This window comes from Lissotriton vulgaris, chromosome 10 (assembly GCF_964263255.1).
Source record: "Lissotriton vulgaris chromosome 10, aLisVul1.2, whole genome shotgun sequence".
Lineage (NCBI taxonomy): Eukaryota > Metazoa > Chordata > Amphibia > Caudata > Salamandridae > Lissotriton > Lissotriton vulgaris.
Window position 1 is genome coordinate 10,340,988 of NC_141698.1, and position 20,223 is coordinate 10,361,210.

Consider the following 20,223-nt stretch of genomic DNA (forward strand, 5'->3'; position numbering starts at 1 on the left):
CTCTGCATTTGCTCCAACATTTGTGTCTTGGTTTCTCGTCCTAAGTGCGCCGGGTTTGCCCAGCCGTGGGTTCCAAGCTCAGTTTGCCACTGGAGTCAAGCTAGCCTGACTGATGAGGGGTGAAACTTGTTTCCGGTCCAGGGAAGACATGGCTTGGCAGTTCGGGCTGTACTGTTCCCATGAGGCACAGGGTCAGACTGATTTGCATATAGCCATGTCTGAACTGGGGTGGCAGAGTGGGCTAAAGAACGGTGATGGATTAAACCCAGATCTGTGACTGGGGGTGAATGCTTGATTGATTCAGCATCTCCCGGGTCACTGCCCCGCCAGTGCAGTCAGGGAAGCTCTGTGTGCACTTAACTGAACCCTTCTTCACCAGCTGCCCGTGCCGATACAGATGGCAAAGAAGCCCCAGCCTGCAGGGTGAGACGCCAGAGCACCCTGCGGGCAGTGTGAGGGTAGCGAGGGTGGCACAGATCTGCCCTCTGTGGCCCCACGTGGCAGCCAGACCCTCGCGGCCTCGCAGCCGTGACTCGGGCCCCGGGGGTGGCACGGATCGGCCCTCATGTGGCACAGACCCTCGCGGCCTCGCAGTCACGGTTCGGGCAGTGTCGGGTGTGTGGCCCGAGCACCGGGGGTGGCACGCATCGGCCCAGGGGCGTAACACAGGCCCCCGCATCCCCCGCGGTGCTGGAGGGCCCTGAGCTGCAGGGGCCCCCTCCGCCCAGTACTTAGGTCTGAGAGCTGTTTCTTAAATCTGCAGCTGGGGCCCCTCTGTGTACATTGCAGGGGGGCCCAAGGGAGGCTCGCACCCCACCGGCCTTACACTCATAACAAGGGGCCCCTGGGGGCCCGGCCAGCACACGGATTTTGAGCCCTCTCATCCGCTATATATTTTGCAGCCCCTTACTCTAATTTTTTTTAATTGTTTATTTGTCTTGCACACCAAGCCCTGGTGCTGCCCAAGAACACTGCATTACGCGCGGGGGCACCGGAATGACCCAACAGGGGGGGGGGGACAAATGATGCGCGAGAAACGGGCATTTAAGAGGCGAAGGCAGCTTATGGGTGCAAGTTCATTCTTTCTCAGCTGTGCGCGTGCCAGTACCGCCCGGGCACAGGGTTCACCCATCAGTGCCAGCTTAACACCCAGCTAAGCAACAAGGAACCTACAGGGACCCGTCATCCTTGGCCAAGGGCCCCCCTCCGCGCGATCACGTGACCCCGGTTTCAGTATCTTTAGATCTGTTAGAGATACATTGTTTGACTCCGGGTCTGCGGCGGATGATGGATTGTGTGGCAAGAGCGGCAAAGTCAGAATTATACAGAAAAAGATGCGGCGCAGGATCTGATCGTGCCAGAGACCCTGATAAACCTGCAGACGCGGGGGCACCCCCCCCCCCCCCAAAAAAAAGGTAAAAGCGTCCACCTGCCGCATTGTAGCGGCAAAGCTCGAACAAGCATTGGCAAAGCCATTTATGCCGCACTTGGATAAAACATTGGTTTCTCTTGCAGTGGCATCAATTTACAAAGCTTGGACAAGCATTGGCAAAGCCATTTATGACTCCACTTGGATAAAACATTGATGTGTCTTGCAGTGACATCAGTTTACAAAGCTCGAACAAGCATTGGTAAAGTCATTTAGGCCGTACTGGGATATAACATCGGCTTGTCTTGCAGTGGCATCAGTTTACAAGGCTCGGACAAGCATTGGCAAAGCCATTTATTGCCATGCTTGGATATAGCATTGGTTTATCTTGCAGTGGCATCGGTTTACAAGGCTCAGACAAGCATTGGCAAAGCCATTTATTGCCATGCTTGGATATGACATTGGTTTCTCTTGCTGCGGCATCAGTTTACAAGGCTCGGACAAGCATTGGCAAAGCCATTTATTACCACACTTGAATATAACATTGTTTTGTCTTGCAGTGGCATCAGTTTACAAGGCTCGGACAAGCATTGGCAAAGCCATTTATTGCCATGCTTGGATATAACATTGGTTTATCTTGCAGTGGCATCAGCTTACAAGGCTCAGACAAGCATTGGCAAAGCCATTTATGCCGCACTGGGATATATCATTGGAGTATCTTGCAGTGGCATCAGTTTACAAAGCTTGGACAAGCATTGGCAAAGCCATTTATGCCGCACTGGGATATATCATTGGAGTATCTTGCAGTGGCATCAGTTTACAAAGCTTGGACAAGCATTGGCAAAGCCATTTATGCCGCACTGGGATATATCATTGGAGTATCTTGCAGTGGCATCAGTTTACAAGGCTCAGACAAGCATTGGCAAAGGCATTTATTGCCATGCTTGGATATAACATTGGTTTCTCTTGCTGTGGCATCGGTTTACGAGGCTCAGACAAGCATTGGCAAAGCCATTTATTGCCATGCTTGGATATAACATTGGTTTATCTTGCAGTGGCATCAGCTTACAAGGCTCAGACAAGCATTGGCAAAGCCATTTATGCCGCACTGGGATATATCATTGGAGTATCTTGCAGTGGCATCAGTTTACAAAGCTTGGACAAGCATTGGCAAAGCCATTTATGCCGCACTGGGATATATCATTGGAGTATCTTGCAGTGGCATCAGTTTACAAAGCTTGGACAAGCATTGGCAAAGCCATTTATGCCGCACTGGGATATATCATTGGAGTATCTTGCAGTGGCATCAGTTTACAAGGCTCAGACAAGCATTGGCAAAGCCATTTATTGCCATGCTTGGATATAACATTGGTTTCTCTTGCTGTGGCATCGGTTTACGAGGCTCAGACAAGCATTGGCAAAGCCATTTATTGCCATGCTTGGATATAACATTGGTTTATCTTGCAGTGGCATCAGCTTACAAGGCTCAGACAAGCATTGGCAAAGCCATTTATGCCGCACTGGGATATATCATTGGAGTATCTTGCAGTGGCATCAGTTTACAAAGCTTGGACAAGCATTGGCAAAGCCATTTATGCCGCACTGGGATATATCATTGGAGTATCTTGCAGTGGCATCAGTTTACAAAGCTTGGACAAGCATTGGCAAAGCCATTTATGCCGCACTGGGATATATCATTGGAGTATCTTGCAGTGGCATCAGTTTACAAGGCTCAGACAAGCATTGGCAAAGCCATTTATTGCCATGCTTGGATATAACATTGGTTTCTCTTGCTGTGGCATCGGTTTACGAGGCTCAGACAAGCATTGGCAAAGCCATTTATTGCCATGCTTGGATATAACATTGGTTTATCTTGCAGTGGCATCAGCTTACAAGGCTCAGACAAGCATTGGCAAAGCCATTTATGCCGCACTGGGATATATCATTGGTTTCTCTTGCAGTGGCATCAGTTTACAAAGCTTGGACAAGCATTGGCAAAGCCATTTATGCCGCACTGGGATATATCATTCGTGTATCTTGCAGTGGCATCAGTTTACAAAGCTTGGACAAGCATTGGCAAAGCCATTTATGCCGCACTGGGATATATCATTGGTTTCTCTTGCAGCAATATCAGTTTAGAAAGCTCGAACAAGCATTGGCAAAGCCATTTATTGCCATGCTTGGATATAACATTGGTTTCTCTTGCTGCGGCATCAGCTTACAAGGCTCAGACAAGCATTGGCAAAGCCATTTATTGCCATGCTTGGATATAACATTGGTTTCTCTTGCTGCGGCATCAGCTTACAAGGCTCAGACAAGCATTGGCAAAGCCATTTATTGCCATGCTTGGATATAACATTGGTTTCTCTTGCAGTGGCATCGGTTTACAAGGCTCAGACAAGCATTGGCAAAGCCATTTATTGCCATGCTTGGATATAACATTGGTTTCTCTTGCTGCGGCATCAGCTTACAAGGCTCAGACAAGCATTGGCAAAGCCATTTATTGCCATGCTTGGATATAGCATTGGTTTATCTTGCAGTGGCATCGGTTTACAAGGCCCAGACAAGCATAGGCAAAGCCATTTATTGCCATGCTTGGATATAACATTGGTTTCTCTTGCGGTGGCATCGGTTTACAAGGCTCAGACAAGCATTGGTAAAGCCATTTATGCCGCACTGGGATATATCATTGGAGTATCTTGCAGTGGCATCAGTTTACAAAGCTTGGACAAGCATTGGCAAAGCCATTTATGCCGCACTGGGATATATCATTGGAGTATCTTGCAGTGGCATCAGTTTACAAAGCTTGGACAAGCATTGGTAAAGCCATTTATGCCGCACTGGGATATATCATTGGTGTATCTTGCAGTGGCATCAGTTTACAAAGCTTGGACAAGCATTGGCAAAGCCATTTATGCCGCACTGGGATATATCATTGGTTTCTCTTGCAGCAATATCAGTTTAGAAAGCTCGAAGAAGCATTGGCAAAGCCATTTATTGCCATGCTTGGATATAACATTGGTTTATCTTGCAGTGGCATCGATTCACAAAGCTTGGACAAGCATTGGCAAAGCCATTTATGCAGCACTGGGATATAGCATCGGCTTGTCTTGCAGTGGCATCAGTTTACAAGGCTCAGACAAGCATTGGCAAAGCCATTTATTGCCATGCTTGGATATAACATTGGTTTCTCTTGCAGTGGCATCGGTTTACAAGGCTCAGACAAGCATTGGCAAAGCCATTTATTGCCATGCTTGGATATGACATTGGTTTCTCTTGCTGTGGCATCAGTTTACAAGGCTCAGACAAGCATTGGCAAAGCCATTTATTGCCATGCTTGGATATAACATTGGTTTCTCTTGCAGTGGCATCGGTTTACAAGGCTCAGACAAGCATTGGTAAAGTCATTTATGCCGCACTGGGATATATCATTGGCTTGTCTTGCAGTGGCATCAGTTTACAAGGCTCAGACAAGCATTGGCAAAGCCATTTATTACCGTACTTGAATATAAGATTGGTTTGTCCTGCAGTGGCATCTGTTTACAAGGCTGGAAAAGCATTGGCAAAGCCATTTATTGCTGCACTAAGATATATCATTGGTTTCTCTTGCAGTGGAATCTGTTTACAAAGCTTAGACAAGCATTGGCAAAGCCATTTATTGCTGCACTTGGATATAACATTGGTTTCTCTTGCAGGGGCATCAGTTTACAAATCTTGAGCAAGCATTGGCAAAGCCATTTATGGCTGCATTGGAATATACTGCAGGGAATAATAAAAACTGACTGTTGGCAACTTCAGCCTCCAATCTTACTGCATCACTGTACCTCTGCAGGGACTGAAAATATACAACAGGCCTTTCAATTTTATGTACGGTAACACTGCATAGAAAACAAGCACTGGCAAGTAAGGTTTGGCCATGGCAAGCTAGTGTAATGGATTGCGTTTTATTTTTTATTGCAAGCATATGACACAAAAATAAATCGAAAAAAGAAAACATGCAACCACCAGAACAAGGCCACCATGTGCTTGCACTAAATATTTCTTACCAATAAAAATATTCTCTAATGTGGCAGTGTTACCAGTGATGCTTTTTAAATAACAAGCCTTTCAGTTGCACCGTCTATTTTATTATTATTTTTGAAAGAGACAAGAATAAATCCCCACTTGAGCAAGCAATCAAATCACATGAAGCTACAGGGTTGAAATGCCCCTTTACCCACTTTAAATCCACAACGAAAGCAAATGGACACCCAACTCGCCATTAGAAGAGGGACTACTTTTAGGTGGATGTTCACAGCGTGAACAGGCTTTGTGCAGCCGCTCAAAGTGAAGAAAGCCAACGTGGAAAGAAAAAAGTGTTGGTGCACCAGCCCTTGCACTGAAGCGCAGATGTGCACAAGTGATCAGGCATAAAGCTGCCACTCATAGTGTAAGAGAGCCAATAGCTGAAGTGGGCGGACCCCCTGCCCTATGCTGTATGCTGGGGCAGGAGGGATAATATATGAATGGCACTTGAACAGACCAATGGATGAGGAGGGCTGACACAAAGCCTCTCTATGTAGGTTTTTTCTCTTTTGGAGTTTTGTTGATCACATGAGGCTGACAGATAGGCGCTCTATCCTTTTATCTCACTCCAGCACTGCATAGGACGGAAAAAAAAGATCACAGCCAGGGAACTCGACATACGACGGGATAAGTTAACTTAAAATAAAAAAGAACTAAAACCATCGCCGACTTCGCAATGCGGTGAGCGCAAAGTAAGTGGTTTTATTTTAAGTTAACTTATCGTGTCCCTTATGTCGAGTTCCCCGACACCTATCCCGCCCTACTGCTCTTACCTGTGGCGGCCGCCACTGCTGTGGTGGTGGTAATTGTGACAGTGTTGGTGTCGTGGTGGTATCTGCAGTGCCTGTTGCAGTAAAAAAAAGGGGGTTTTATATACACAATGCATTTAAAGAATGGAGTATGAGAGGAAGGGGAATGTTTGAATCTACTTTTGACACGCAAAGTAGTCCACATGCATTGCAATGGAAGCACTCCAGAGGGGGCGGAGCAGTACGCCAAACAGCCAATAGCATGAAAGGAGGCGGAGCAGTACGTCAAACAGCCAATAGCATGAAAGAAGGCGGAGCAGTACGTCAAACAGCCAATAGCATGAAAGGAGGCGGAGCAGTACGCCAAACTGCCAATAGTATGAAAGGAGGCGGAGCAGTACATAACACAGCCAATAGCATGAAAGGAGGCGGAGCAGTACCCAAACAGCCAATAGCATGAAAGGAGGCGGAGCAGTACGCCAAACTGCCAATAGCATGAAAGGAGGCGGAGCAGTACGCCAAACTGCCAATAGCATGAAAGGAGGTGGAGCAGTACCCAAACAGCCAATAGCATGACAGTGACAAAAAATATGACTCTGGGCTGACCTAACATAGGACTGACAGGTCCAGTGACTGGAAGAGGCGGGTCTAAGTAAGCCAATGGCTGAAGAGGCTGACTGACAGCCAAATATATGGATATAATTGGCTAAAGCTCCTACAGGCGGCTGCGGTTTGATTTCAGATCTAAAACAACAAAAGTAGACAAAGTCCCTATATTAATGTCAAGAAGAAAATCCCCTCACCCTGGACCAAGTGTCTATGTCAGTCTTCCATCTCATATGCACAAGTTTCTATGTGAGTAAAAACCTAACAAGCTTTGGCAAAATCAATTAGTCTTGCCTTTAAGCCCTACTGACTTTGCTTTTGGTGGTGCTGCACAGTAATGCATCACGGTCCAGTTTTGTCAAAATAATACTTTTTTAAAGAAAAAAATGGCGGTATAAAGGTTGCATCATTCAGAGGGTAGGATAGAAGCAAAAGAGAGTGAGAACATGAGAGCACCACAGGAGCACAGGGGCGCGAGAGAGCTACAGGGAGCACTGGATGGGTAAAGAGATGGACATGGGCAAGCGAGAGCCGGGGGGGGGAAGAAAGCATATGAACGAGAGAGAACAACACTGAGGAGACAGCTGGAAAACATGTGCACTCGTGTAAGAAAAAAGAAATGAGAGAGAGCAGCACGGGGGAAGAAAGGCAGATGGATGGGAGAGAGCCAGCGGTTCATTTCTAAAAATAAAAGTGCCGGGGCTCTCGTCAGGAGGCAGCTTCGACCAGCTCATTTCTCCTGTAAGTGCTGCCTGACAAAGAACCAACAAACCCTAGAAGTGGGGTGGGGATGTGGCGGAATGACAAGAGCTGCCGACTTCGGAGATGGGGAATCAATTTTTTCTGGGGGAATCACTTCATCTCCTTGTACCCACCAAAAATGAATGTGTCCCGAACTGGTGCTCAAGCGCCCGTGTTCATGATTAAGTGCGGGTGCTAAGCACCGGAAACCACAGGCTCAAATTAAGCACTGGAGAGAGCACTAAGGAGTGAGAGGAGGAGAAAGGAGCGCACAAGGGAGACACATGGAAAACACATGCAATCTCAAGGAGAGTTTAAGCAAAAAAGTAGTTCCAGCTGAAAGTGGGCAGTGGAAGAACACAAGTAAAAGGGTGTGTTAAAGGGAGGAATAAACACAAGATGGACAAGGCAAGTTATTGAAGAAGAAGGAAGTAGAAAAGAATCACAATGATGACAACCAGTGGTAAGCAAGGGGCGCGAGTTAGACCCACTATACGTTCCTGGTCAGCTGACAATCGGTCGTAGACCGCTGCCGCGGTCTGGTAGGTTTGACCTAAAAAGGAGTCGCTGGGCGGTTAAACAGGAAGTGTGAAGGAGGTTATTTCGGAAAGACATCAGGGACACGAGGAAGCAAATTCCTAGGTATGATTTGCTGAGTAGTTGGGCAGGTTACCAACCAGCCAAACACTCGATTGTCTATTTTAGGGTTTGAATCCCCCACAAATGTCAGCTCCTCCACCCTTGTCAAGAGCTTGTTACCTGCTCAATCACCTGGATGAGCGAAGATGGCTTCTGGAGCAGGACTGACTGACCCTGGCTTGTTGACCACTAACTGTGTGATCTTCTGCAGGAACTCATGGAGCCAGAGGTTGCCTGTTTACAAGCAGACCTAGCACCTGGTAGCTGTGGAGCCCCTTTAGTTCTTGGGGGAAGGACAAGACGCCAGTCCTTTCTGAAGTCTCTTGGAGACTTCTGGGGCGCTGATGTTCTACTGACGCAAGGCACGGACCCGGACATGGCACTCTCCGCTGCTGGCACCGGCGACTCCAGCCTGGGACTTTCTCTTGGCAACGTTGCCCTCACGCACATGACTGTTGGTTGAGCCTTGGCGCCCAGCCTCAACCAGGCGCTTCCTGAAGTGGTAGCACCTGCGTTTGTTCTTGTATCCTGGGAAAGCCCGACCACAAGAATCCGAGAAAGACCTGAAGAGTGTTTTGTTTTTATGACCACAAACGCAAGTGCGAGAGAGCTTTCTTTAGCAGTCTAAGGGCCAGATTTAGATCTCGGTGGATGGGTTACTCCATCACAGCGGTGACGGGCATCCCTTCCGCTCAAATGTAAACACCACAGGATAGAATGAGATTTATATTTCGGCGGACAGGATATCCGTCACCGTTCTGTCTGCTTAGATCCAGTTTCTGCTGCTCGGTGGCGTGAATCCAGCGCTTCCTGCCGGCGGGACCCTGCCGTGAAGACTCTTCCCTTTGACTATCTGACATTTTGCAGACGGTTCCTGAGATCACGTCTCCTGTTTTACATGTTCAACTGTTTAGTAGCAGGTCAAGAAAGTTCTTTCCCATTTGGACCACTCGTGGCGTTGCGCACCTTGACCCTATTGTGGGTGATGGATGAGGACTCAGCGGTTCTCAACCTTTTGACTTCTGTGGACCCCCCCCCGAATCATTACAGGAATCTGGGGACCCCCGCTGAGTCATTATTGGAAGCTGGGGACCCCTTGTCTAAGTCATGTCTATGATTTGAACCTCAAAACAATACACAAAAATCTGAAGCCAAGTATACACCAGACAAGTTCTCAAATATTGAAAGATTCTTTTTAATTCAGAATCAAATATAGGAAAAGTTTTCAAATTTCGAATCTTGCTTCTTTATTTGCATACACGTTATCATTTTTTTATATTATTTAATTTCGTAAAATGGTTTTGGCCCCCCTGAGTATGACTCGCGGACCCCCAGGGATCCTCGAACCACAGAATAAGAATCGCTGGGTTAGGTGACAAATAGGGCCGGACGGCAAACCACCACCGGCTCTGACAAAGTGCTCAGCCGGCTCCCCGGGGGTTTGGGGGTGCGACCGAGCTCTTTGCCAGTGCTAGTTTCCGACGATTTTGTTACAGCGGTGATGTTGCAGCTATGCAGCAAAAACGGCCCTGTAACAAAAACGGCCCCCAGGTGCCCCAAACCAGCCCCCACCCTGGCGGCCCACCAGGGAAATGCCTGGTGCCCGCTACGGCCAGTCCGGGCCTGGTGAGGAGAGAGTCTGAGCCCTTCCTGGCTCCCTCCACCTTAGTCTGAAGCTGCTTCTCTCTTTAAAGGGGTGAATGGGCTCACGATGGGTCTAGAGACCGCACCAGACGTCATCAAGCGAAGCCATATTCTAGGGCGCCCGTAGTTCGTGATGCAGGACTCAGTGGAGAGCTGCTTTGTTTCTCTTCACTGTTTCATATCTGTCCTGTTTTCTACCTCCCCAGAAAGCTGAGTGTGCGGGGCCTGGAGCTCACCCTTCACTATGTAGAGGTGAGGTGTGCAGGGACCAGGGGCGGCTCCTCAATGTGGGCAGAGGAGCGTCGCCCCACTGCTTTCTCGCAGTGCGAGAAGCAGAAACATAAAATTGTATTATGAATATTATGAATACCATTTTATGTTTCTGCTTCTCACACTGCGGGAAAGCAGAAAGGTCTGATTAGGGGCGGGCGGGCGGGCGGGCAGTCCGGCTCCAGGGCTGGGGAGGAGTGGCTTGCCCACTCTGAGGGCGCTGACTGTTTGGTCGGACACAAGGCCGACCAAACCAAACCAGTCTTAGGCACTCTCTGCTTTCCACATGTAGGCTGCATGCAGCCTACATGGAGAAAACAGCCTCTCTATAGACGCCTGTGTAGTCGGTGTCCCATTCAATCACAATGCTGCCATTGCAGCGTTGTGATTGGCTGAGGGGAGAGAGGCTGCCTGTTTCCTGGGACTCGGAGGGATGCGACGCAGGACCGGACCGGGCAGGAAAAGGTATGTTTGTTTTAATCAACCCTCGCGCTACCCCCTACTGGCTGGGACCCTGCAAGGGGACTTGCAAGCCCTTGGAGTGGGGTGTTTTTGGATCACAGCTAAAGTGGGTTGGTGCCTGCTCTCTTCCACTCCCATCTTGCCAGTGACCTCTGCACACTTACGGTATCAGCGTCATGAGACATAGGGTCCCCCGGCTTATACCCTTTGGTCTCTGTAGCCAGGCCTCAAAGAGGAGAGAATGCCTTGAATGAGTTGAGGGTGACCCTACATGCTTCGGTTATGGCTTTGAAAGTTCCATTAAGTATGTCCTCTTTATATAGCATTTTTATCCAAAGCAATTCAAGTGGAGTATTTTGGTCAGGACTTATTTCCAGCCAACTTAGACTAGCACTAACTGCATTGACTTTGGAAGGATGAAAGCCTGAGTTGAACATGTGACAATCATTCTGAACCAGTGACTTGAAGGTAACATACGGATATCAGCCGTGCTTCTTTAATCCACTGAAGTATGTTATAACATGCGCATGTTTCATTACTAACATGCACCAAGGAAAGGATTTAATGGAAACCCAGGACACGAGGTGCATAGAAACCTATTTACGTGACTAGATGTAATACTCATCAAGATCCAACACAGAAAATCATACTGGCATAGGCCTGAAAACAGAGCCTTTCCTGCTAACTACAGAGGTCAGATAAGGTTGTGACATCATTTCCTGTAATTATCACAATACACAGCGCCCTGAAAGAGTGGGGGAGGGGGGCTTCATACCTGTACAGTTCAAATGCCTCTACATGACACAGTGAAAAAGATTTGTAGCTATAAGTTAGAGATTTGATCAGGAAAACACAGGCAACAACATATTTTCACATTACTAATAGACGTCTGGTCGTACAAATGTCATATGTACACACTTCATTCATAGGTTATTCACTTTTATAGCAAATGTGTACAAGCTTTACGAACAAACCTTTTAAATGTGTTATGTGCTGAAATGAAACTTTTAAGAAATCGCACTCTTTGAAAAGTATTGCTATGTATAAATATAAGGTACAGTTAAGGGCGCTTCCTTTGCTCCCCACTTAGCCAAACTAAATGCAGCAGCATTCGATATTTACATAACATACACCAAATGCAAATTCAGTGATTTATTTATTTTCTAACTAAAAATGCTGGAGCCTCGTTAAAAACAATCTTAATGGGGGCGTCCATCTCCTGTACCAAATCAAAATCCATTTGTGTTAGGTACTGTTCCACAGAAAACACACCAGACACTCAAATATACAGTTACAGGTGGATTTTAAACAAAAATCTCATTCCAACACAGCTGCTAAAACCTGTTGGGCTTAAAACACAAATGGAATAGCCATTGTCAGTAGCAGCCACCTGCATTTTCGCAAAGCATTATTAAATATTTTCATTTTAGTTATTTTAAAAAACAATGTACTTGTCAAGTGTATTAAAATCTACAATTAATACATATTATGATGCGCACAACTAGTCAACATTTTAACTGACTGCATATGAAGCAGCTTGCAGCAAACAGTTGCTCAATTCATTATAAAACCAATTATTTAATTTGGTAAAAAGGCGGCTAGTTCTAATGCAACACTGTTTAAAAAATAACAGGTTAGATCATCTTGGTCGACAAATAAACAGATATTGTGTGAGGGGATGGAGTCCCCGAGGGAAGTCCTCTGGTACCTTCATTCTTTCACATCCACAAGAAACATCTGGCCCACATGTTATGAAAAGGCAGCCTTCCCTTTGAAATGTAAACAGACAGCATGTATGTCTGAGGAACAGAAGGACATCTCCACCGCCCCAGTGCATGTTGGGTAAAGGAAAGACCCTTCTGCTTGCCTGGCTCTAAGATAAAAGATACTGGAGGAGATGAAATCAGTGAACACTCCTCCTTTCATCTGTCCAAACAAGGCAGGATCCCCCCAACCCCCACTTGAGCAGTAGTGAACCTAGGAACAAGGTTTGACAACAAGCGACAGAGATGGGGACGAACGCTGCCTTCCATCGCAGGCTGGCGCGGGTTGGATACACGTGCTCTGGGGGCGCCTCATTGGTGTTCCTGCTTCTGAAATACGGATATTTATAATCCAGCACCTCGAGACCCTCACGGGTGATCTGCTGCGCTTTATAAATGTTTGATTGATCGATTGATGAATTCACACCGATTGCAGCTTTGCTTTCGAGGATCCCCCGAGGAAAAGTACATTTCCAATGGTAACGGGAACCACAGTAGATTTTTGTGGAAAATTCCCTTTATTAAGGCCTTTCCTATATGATATTTGACTGGAGACATTGTCGGGTAGGAATGTTGGAATGCAGATTCCTGGAGGAGTTTAATTCCTGATTCAGGGAAACGCTGCTTCCGGCAGCATCAGGACCCGCCTCTCCCCAGTGAAGGCACCATTGGAGGGCATCACAATGTTTGGGGTCCCCTCCACTTTGAACCAGCTGGGCCTTGCAGCTACCAAGGCTCATTGATTGTAATGTGCTGAAGCCCTGAAGACACCAAGGGGCAAGCTCTGCCTCAGTGTGAAGAAGCCAGACACGTCACTGTGGCCCCCAGGGGCCTTTACCAGCTCCTTTCAGCAGGGGGTTCTGGCCTGGTTCAGTGTGGGACATTCATGGCGCGTGGTGGTGTGCATGTGTGTGTGCGTGTATGTATGTGGGGTGTGTGTGTGGGGGGTGTATCTCTGTATGTGGTGGGGGGCAGGGTTAGTCAAGAACGAGCCTTCATTCTTCAATAGTGCTACAATGTGGTCTCCATCAAAAGCCAGCGCTTTATAAAACTATAAATAAATAAATGGACAATTTTTTCCCAGGTGTTCCAGGTCATTTTCCAACCCATACTTACAAACATGGTACTTAACAGGGATTTTTGTATTTTTGGGGTCACACAGGGCACAAGTCCTAAAAAAAGAAGTAGGGGGACTAACCTAGTTGGGCAGTATGCTACTGACATCACGGCACACTACATCAGGGCGCACAACATCACACACGGCACCACAGGAATTGACATCATAGAAAGTGGTATCACAAGCCACGACTTCACAGGAAGTGGCATCACAAGAAGTGACATCAGGTCTAAAGCCCTCACATATATGTTTAGCAGGTCTATCATGAGTACCTTTGAGCGCATCGCGAGGACAATAGCACAGTGAGCTGTGGAGGATGATATGTGACTTCTACACCTTGCAATCCCCCAGTTTTATGTAACACATCCGGTACATTCATTTACAAACTTATATAATTTATTGTATATGTAATATGCATGTGTTGATGTAAAGCGCTCTGACACCCTCCTTTGGGATGAGTAGGGCTATACAAGAAAAAATAGTGGCACTTAAATTATTTCAACACCTCCTCTGGGAAAGTAACCTCTATATAAATACAATTTTATTTAAGTAAATACTGGGAAAGACCAACACATCTGACATTCTTACAGTGCTTGCATATGTCCAAAACAGGGACAGAACAAAGTGAAAGCTGCGTCTCTTGAGTATGTGTGAAGTGCTGACCTTTGTCCCCCCTCGGCTGCATCTACATCAGGTGTGAGGCTCCTGACTGCCCCCAGCCCAGAGGCTCCACCAGAAGGAGGCCCGAGGACCCTCAGACGGGGCATTTGTTATGGGCCCAGCAGGAGTCTGAACTAAGAAAGCCCCGTCCCGCCGGCACGTCCCACCTGCACGTCCCCACGTGCATGCTGGTGCTTGTTAAAGATAGCAAGCAGACAAGTGCAGGCACTGCTGAAAGTGTGTTTGGAAATGACACCGGGACGAGTTCAGCACAATATTCAGTGGGGCCCAAATTCTTGGTAGGGTGGACGGCGTTCATCCTGTGAAAATAGTGGGTAGACTCCGCCCACTCGCGTGTACCCCCGACTCGTGCCCTGGTGTCACAGTGCTGCATACGTCTCAGACATGTCACCTTTAAAAGTATTTTCACCCTATCAGAGGGGGAAGAGTGAATTGGGGTCTCTGGAGAGGGCGGGGCTTGCGGTTCATCACTGTCCTTCCAGTACTGGAGAGGCAGGACTAGGGGGAATGGGCGGGGATTATTGCATGGGAAGGCGCGACCAGACCTGCCCCCCTTCGTAAGCTGTTGACGAGGTCCAAGTGGAGACCGTTCGATCACTATCAGCAGCCGTCACAGCGCTGACCATGTGAGACAACTTCACCTGTGACAAAGAGTCACAGACCAATAGGAAGACCACAACTGCGACTAAAAAACTCAAAATGAACCGGTATCCAAAACAAGGAACCTGACAACCAGAGAAGAAGACATAGACGAGGTCCCAGAGGCAGACGCGGCGGCTGCAGGTTTAAGCAGTGGGGCCGGCTGGGGGGGGGTTCGAGAGACGACTATGAGGGGAAATTATTTATTTATTTTTTATTGCTATATATTTTTAAGAGTTTTATTTAGCGTGAACTAGACCCGAGGCATCGGGTATCAGAGCGCTTTACATGAGCCCCACTTTCATTACAGATGAACACATTCATTCTTGTTCAGGCGCGGGGAGATGAAGTGATTTGCCCAGAATCACAGGATGTTGAGCGTCGTTGCCGAGACTCGAACCCGGTTCCCCAGCTTCGAGGTCGACCGCTCTAGCCTTAAGGCTACATCCTCTTCCCCTGTGGTCGTCTCTCAAAATCCCTACCCAGCCGGCCCCACAGCCCAACCGATCTTACCTGCAGCGGCCGCGGCTGCCCTGGAAAGGTGGCGCACCACTGATTGACAGCCGCCACTCAGAATGTGAAAGAATTCATCCAGGTTGTCAACTCTGCATGTCCTGTGTCTGTGTCAGAACGTTTGCCCCCCCAGACTGCGCACAACTACTGCCAGATCACGAGAACTTACCTAACCTTACAGATGTTTAAAGAACACCCCTCGTGCAGCCATGAGGTGACGCATTCACACATGCTCCTGGTCACTCACTAATGCATTCACACATTCATTCACTCTTTCACACTTTCACTTACACACGCATTCTGCCACCGGCTCCTGCTGTCATTCATTTCAGAATGCATGTGGTCACTTTTTCCTAATTTAGTCACAAATTCCTTCACCTAAAGCATCAGGTCATGAAGCATTAATTTGTGTATTTCTTTCGTTATTTGTTCATGCATTCACTCATACATTCATCAATTCACATGGCCAATTCCCTCAGTCCCATATTCACTCTTGCATCCATGCAGCCACCCTTTTACTAATTCATATGATGACCCAGTTATTGATGCTTTACTTCATTCTCTCTTTCATACCTGGGTGAAGCGGTCATTCCTTTGGCACTCGCCCATCCATGCCTTCATTCACTCATACCGTATATGCAAATGGGGCTGGTGCCTTAAGGACCGCTGGTACTCGTCAACCACGCATGTCCTTCTCCATCAGCAGTAAGGGTATGACCAAAGGCTGCTACAGTGCATACTAATTGATTGACAATCCTTTTAGTCCTGATGAAGACCCCTTAACCGCAATCTCTCCATTCATAATGTCGAAACGTGCTGTCTCTATGATAAGGGCATGAACTAATCCAGGACCACCAGTACGAACAAAAAGACCCTTTTTGATATGTTATGTTGATCTGGTTGTTGAGGTCACCTTATGATTTATTCTTTGATGGGGGAGGTTATGATATCACAATACACTGCCAAATGTTACCTACCAGAATACGGGCACTCATTGAGGGCCTCTGAACTGTTATTTACAACATAATTCATGCACATATGTGCACATTTAAAAAGAATGTACGGCCCTCAACTGCAGTGTGTGTCTGCTGATACTTTTTGCACTGCATCAATGGATTCTACATTAATGAGTTGTTTCTTCCGCATCGTTTCTTAAATCTCAGTGTAATATGGCAGGGGATTCAGGAAATGGCTGTAAGTTGTCACATTAAGTTGAGGTTAGAACCAGGTCCACACAGATAAGTGACAGGTTGATTTATGGTAGATTGGGGGACACTTGTTGTGTTCCTTCTCTCGTGGTCTCACTCATGTATTAATACAGTCAGGCTTCTGGGCGCACTGCTTCATGTTTGACGGGCCCTCCAATCAGAGAGGCCCATGGAGCCGGTGGCTCCTCCCCTCAGTCCAGACAGCCAAACTCCAGAGCTCATCTCCCCTGCATGAAGGAGCACTGGTGCCACCCCCAGGTCTGGGGACATTAATCCCGGCTCTTGTCGTCATTGCAGACACAAGGTGTACTCTTTGATGTGTAACAGTGGTAAGTGCAGTCACTCACACCCTCACACTCTGCAACACTTCATGCATGTTTACGGCACTGCATGCCAAGCTCTCAGAAGCAGACCTTCAAACCTCATGCGCCACAACCGACATCCCCCTCACAGGTCCAACCATATCCAATCTTTCCACCCACACTCCTCCTGGAGGGCGACCAGGAGCCAATAGGAATCAGACACATGGGGGGGGGGGCGCTATACAAATGCTCCAATACAATACTCATCCCTTAACTAATTTACTTCCTCACTCCCTCTTCATCCAATCACTCATTCAGCTCTCTCCGTTTGTTAGATCCTCATTCAATGCTTATTTTGCTCCTTTCGCTTTCTGTCAATCATTCACTGCACCCTCACTTCCCTCCCTCCACTCCACATGCACAATCCCAGTCTTCACCTCATCACTCATTCACCCTTCACTCATGTCATTCCTCATTCTATAGCTCATTCCCTGCTGGATCACTCACTTCTTCTTACAGGCCTCCTCTTGCTCTTCTTCCAAGTTCTTTCACTCACTCACTCATTCTACATCTCTTACTTCACTCATTCACCCCTCACTCGTGTCCTTAGCTTATTCCCTGCTAAATCACTCACTTCCTCTTCCTTCTATATCCCAGAAGACCCTTGCAAGCCCCCTCCGGCTTATCCTCCAAGCTTGTTCCCTCACTCACTCATTCATCACCTCTTCCTTCAGTCATTCAGCCCTCACTCGTGTCCTGAGCGTATTCCCTGCTGAGTCACTCACTTCCTCTTACTCACATATCCCAGAAGACCCTTACAGGCCTCCTCTTGCTCTTCTTCCAAGCTCTTTCCCTCACTCACTCATTCTACATCTCTTACTTCACTCATTCACCCCTCACTCATGTCCTTAGCTTATTCCCTGCTAAATCACTCACTTCCTCTTCCTTCTATATCCCAGAAGACCCTTGCAAGCCCCCTCCGGCTTATCCTCCAAGCTTGTTCCCTCACTCACTCATTCATCACCTCTTCCTTCAGTCATTCAGCCCTCACTCATGTGCTTCGCTCATTCCCTGCTGGATCACTCACTTCCTCTTCCTCACATATCCCAGAAGACCCTTGCAGGCCCCCTCCGGCTTGTCCTCCAAGCTCTTTCCCTCGCTCACTCATTCATCATCTCTACCTTCACTCATTCACCCCTCACTCATGTCGTTAGCTCATTCCCTGCTGGATCACTCACTTCCTCTTCCTCACATATCCCAAAAGACCCTTGCAGGCCTCCTCCTGCTCTTCCTCCAAGCTCTTTCCCTCACTCGCTCATTCTTCCATGCATGTGTACAACTGTTGCCCAGGTGGGGCACAAGGGTGGGCAGAGGTACAATGGTCATGCCACCCACAGGGAGACTTACCCTGCATGCCGCTCCTTTCCATGTGCATCTGGAGGCTTGCACGTACCGCCCTGGTAAACCCGTCTGGCTGGAGCTGGATTGGCACCTCAATGCTGACCAATGATAGCTGTTCCTTAGTCCATGCCAATGCTGGCCCTCGTTAGCTTTGTGTATGCCAACGTTAATTCTTTGCCTCAGGCCATGTGGATGTTGGCTCTTATCTTAGACCATGCCAACCAAGATCGATAACTTAGTCCTTGTCGACGATGATCTTCTACCTCAGTCCAAGCCAAAGACTCTTTTGCCTCAGGCCACGCGGATGTTGGCTTTTATCTTTAACCCGATCCATCATTATTCTAGTCCATGTCAACAACGATCCTTTGCCTCACTCCATGCCAACGTTGGCCCTCATCTCAGACCTTACCAACCAAGATCGATATCTTAGTCCATGTCAACGATGATCCTTCACCTTAGTTTATACCAAAGCCTTCTTTGCCTCCGATCATGAGAATGTTGGCTCTTACCTTAAGCCGAACCAATGATGATTGATATTTTAGTCCAAATCAACGATTATCGTATGCCTCAGCCCATGCGGACGTTGGATCTTATCTTAGATTATACCAACGATGATCGACGTTTTAGTCCATGTCAACGTTGATCCCTAGCCTTAGTTTTCCAGTTGCTGTTTCCAACGTTCGTCCGTGTCCTAGACCATACGAATGATGATGATGCTTTCGTCAATGCCAAGACGCCCTTGCCTCAGTCCATGACCATGGTGGTCCTTTTCTTAAAGCTTACCAACGATGACTGATGGCTTGGTCCATGCCAGCGTGAATCCTTCGCCTCAGTCTGTGACAAAACTCCCTTAGCTTTCGTCCATGCCAACGTTAGCGTTTATCTTCGACCATACCAAGCACGACTGGGATCCTACTCCATGCCAGTGATGGTTTTTCCCTCCTTCTATGCGTAGTGACCCATACCCTGGTCCATGAGAAGGGTGATCATTATCTTACTACACATCAAGCGCTGACCACTGCCTCCGTCCTTTGCAATGAAGACCCCACCCTTAGTTCATGTCTGTGGTGGCTTTGACCTTCTTCTGGATCAGCAGTGACCCGGGGACGAACAGACAGTTCGTCCACACCAACGAAGACCTGTACCTTATTGTATCACAGCAAAGTCGATCCATTCCTCTCTGCTACGAGAGGCCAGTGTCTTGGTCACTGTAAGAAAAACCCAAGCCAAATCCACAGCTACAAATGCCCTCTTCTTACTTCTCGTCAAAAAGGCGTTCGTAGCACTCCGTGTACCCGAGACCCTGCCAATGAAGATCTGGTCATAGCCCAAGCCCTCGGTTGATGGGAACGAAGAACCCTGCCTTAGTCCGTGTCCAGGCCCTTGTCACATGTAAACGAAGACCCCAACCTTATCCCGTGTTAACTAAGAACAAGTCTTGGTCCACGTCCATGAAGACCCTGTCTAACTCCAAGCCTACAACAACCCTCCCATAGTTTATGCCTACAAAGACCCTGCCTCAGTCTACGCCAACAAGAACCCTGCCTGACTCCAAGCCTAGAAAGACCTTGGTTCAGTCCATGCCAATGGCGACTGAGCTTTGGCCAATGTCAACGAAGAGCTGCCTTAGTGGTATCAACAAAGACCCACGCCTACTCCGTGTAAAAGTAACAAGCCATGACCACCATAGGCCGGGTCTTGGCCATGTCAGTATGAAGCTGTCCTTGGCCCATGCCAAGGAAGACCCATGTCTTAGTGCACAACCCCGATGGCCTGTGCCCTAGTGGCAGCTGGCCATGTCTCCGCCTCGGTCCATCTCAACGTCTTCGCCCGCGTCAACCTACACTCATGGCGACACTTTTCCAATTGAGACTACGCCAATGAACACCTGAGCCTCAAGCCTGGCATCTACGCTGGGGCTTCGTGGCACCACTGCGGTCTCTTCTAAGGCATCGGCACATGGCACTGCAGCGGGCACCTGAGGCTACCATGGCTGGACCGCCAGCTCCTTACTAACAAGCCTGGCACCCTCAAGGAGGGTGGCACCCCGTGGA

At 47.9% G+C, this 20,223-nt stretch overlaps 1 protein-coding gene across 3 annotated transcripts in view; it reads right to left on the minus strand.

Moving 5' to 3' along the window:
• The window catches only part of FGD1 (FYVE, RhoGEF and PH domain containing 1), a 221,591-nt gene that overhangs the window by 129,300 nt on the left and 72,068 nt on the right, over nucleotides 1-20,223 (minus strand). The window contains exon 1 of one of the 3 annotated variants that reach the window (XM_086940180.1): nucleotides 18,176-19,251. The exons of the other annotated variants lie outside the window; for them this stretch is intronic. Coding sequence (XP_086796306.1) covers nucleotides 18,176-18,203 — 28 coding nt within the window. The 5' untranslated portion in view covers nucleotides 18,204-19,251. Of the gene's footprint in view, nucleotides 1-18,175; nucleotides 19,252-20,223 lie in introns of those variants that run through there. 3 annotated transcript variants of the gene reach the window in all.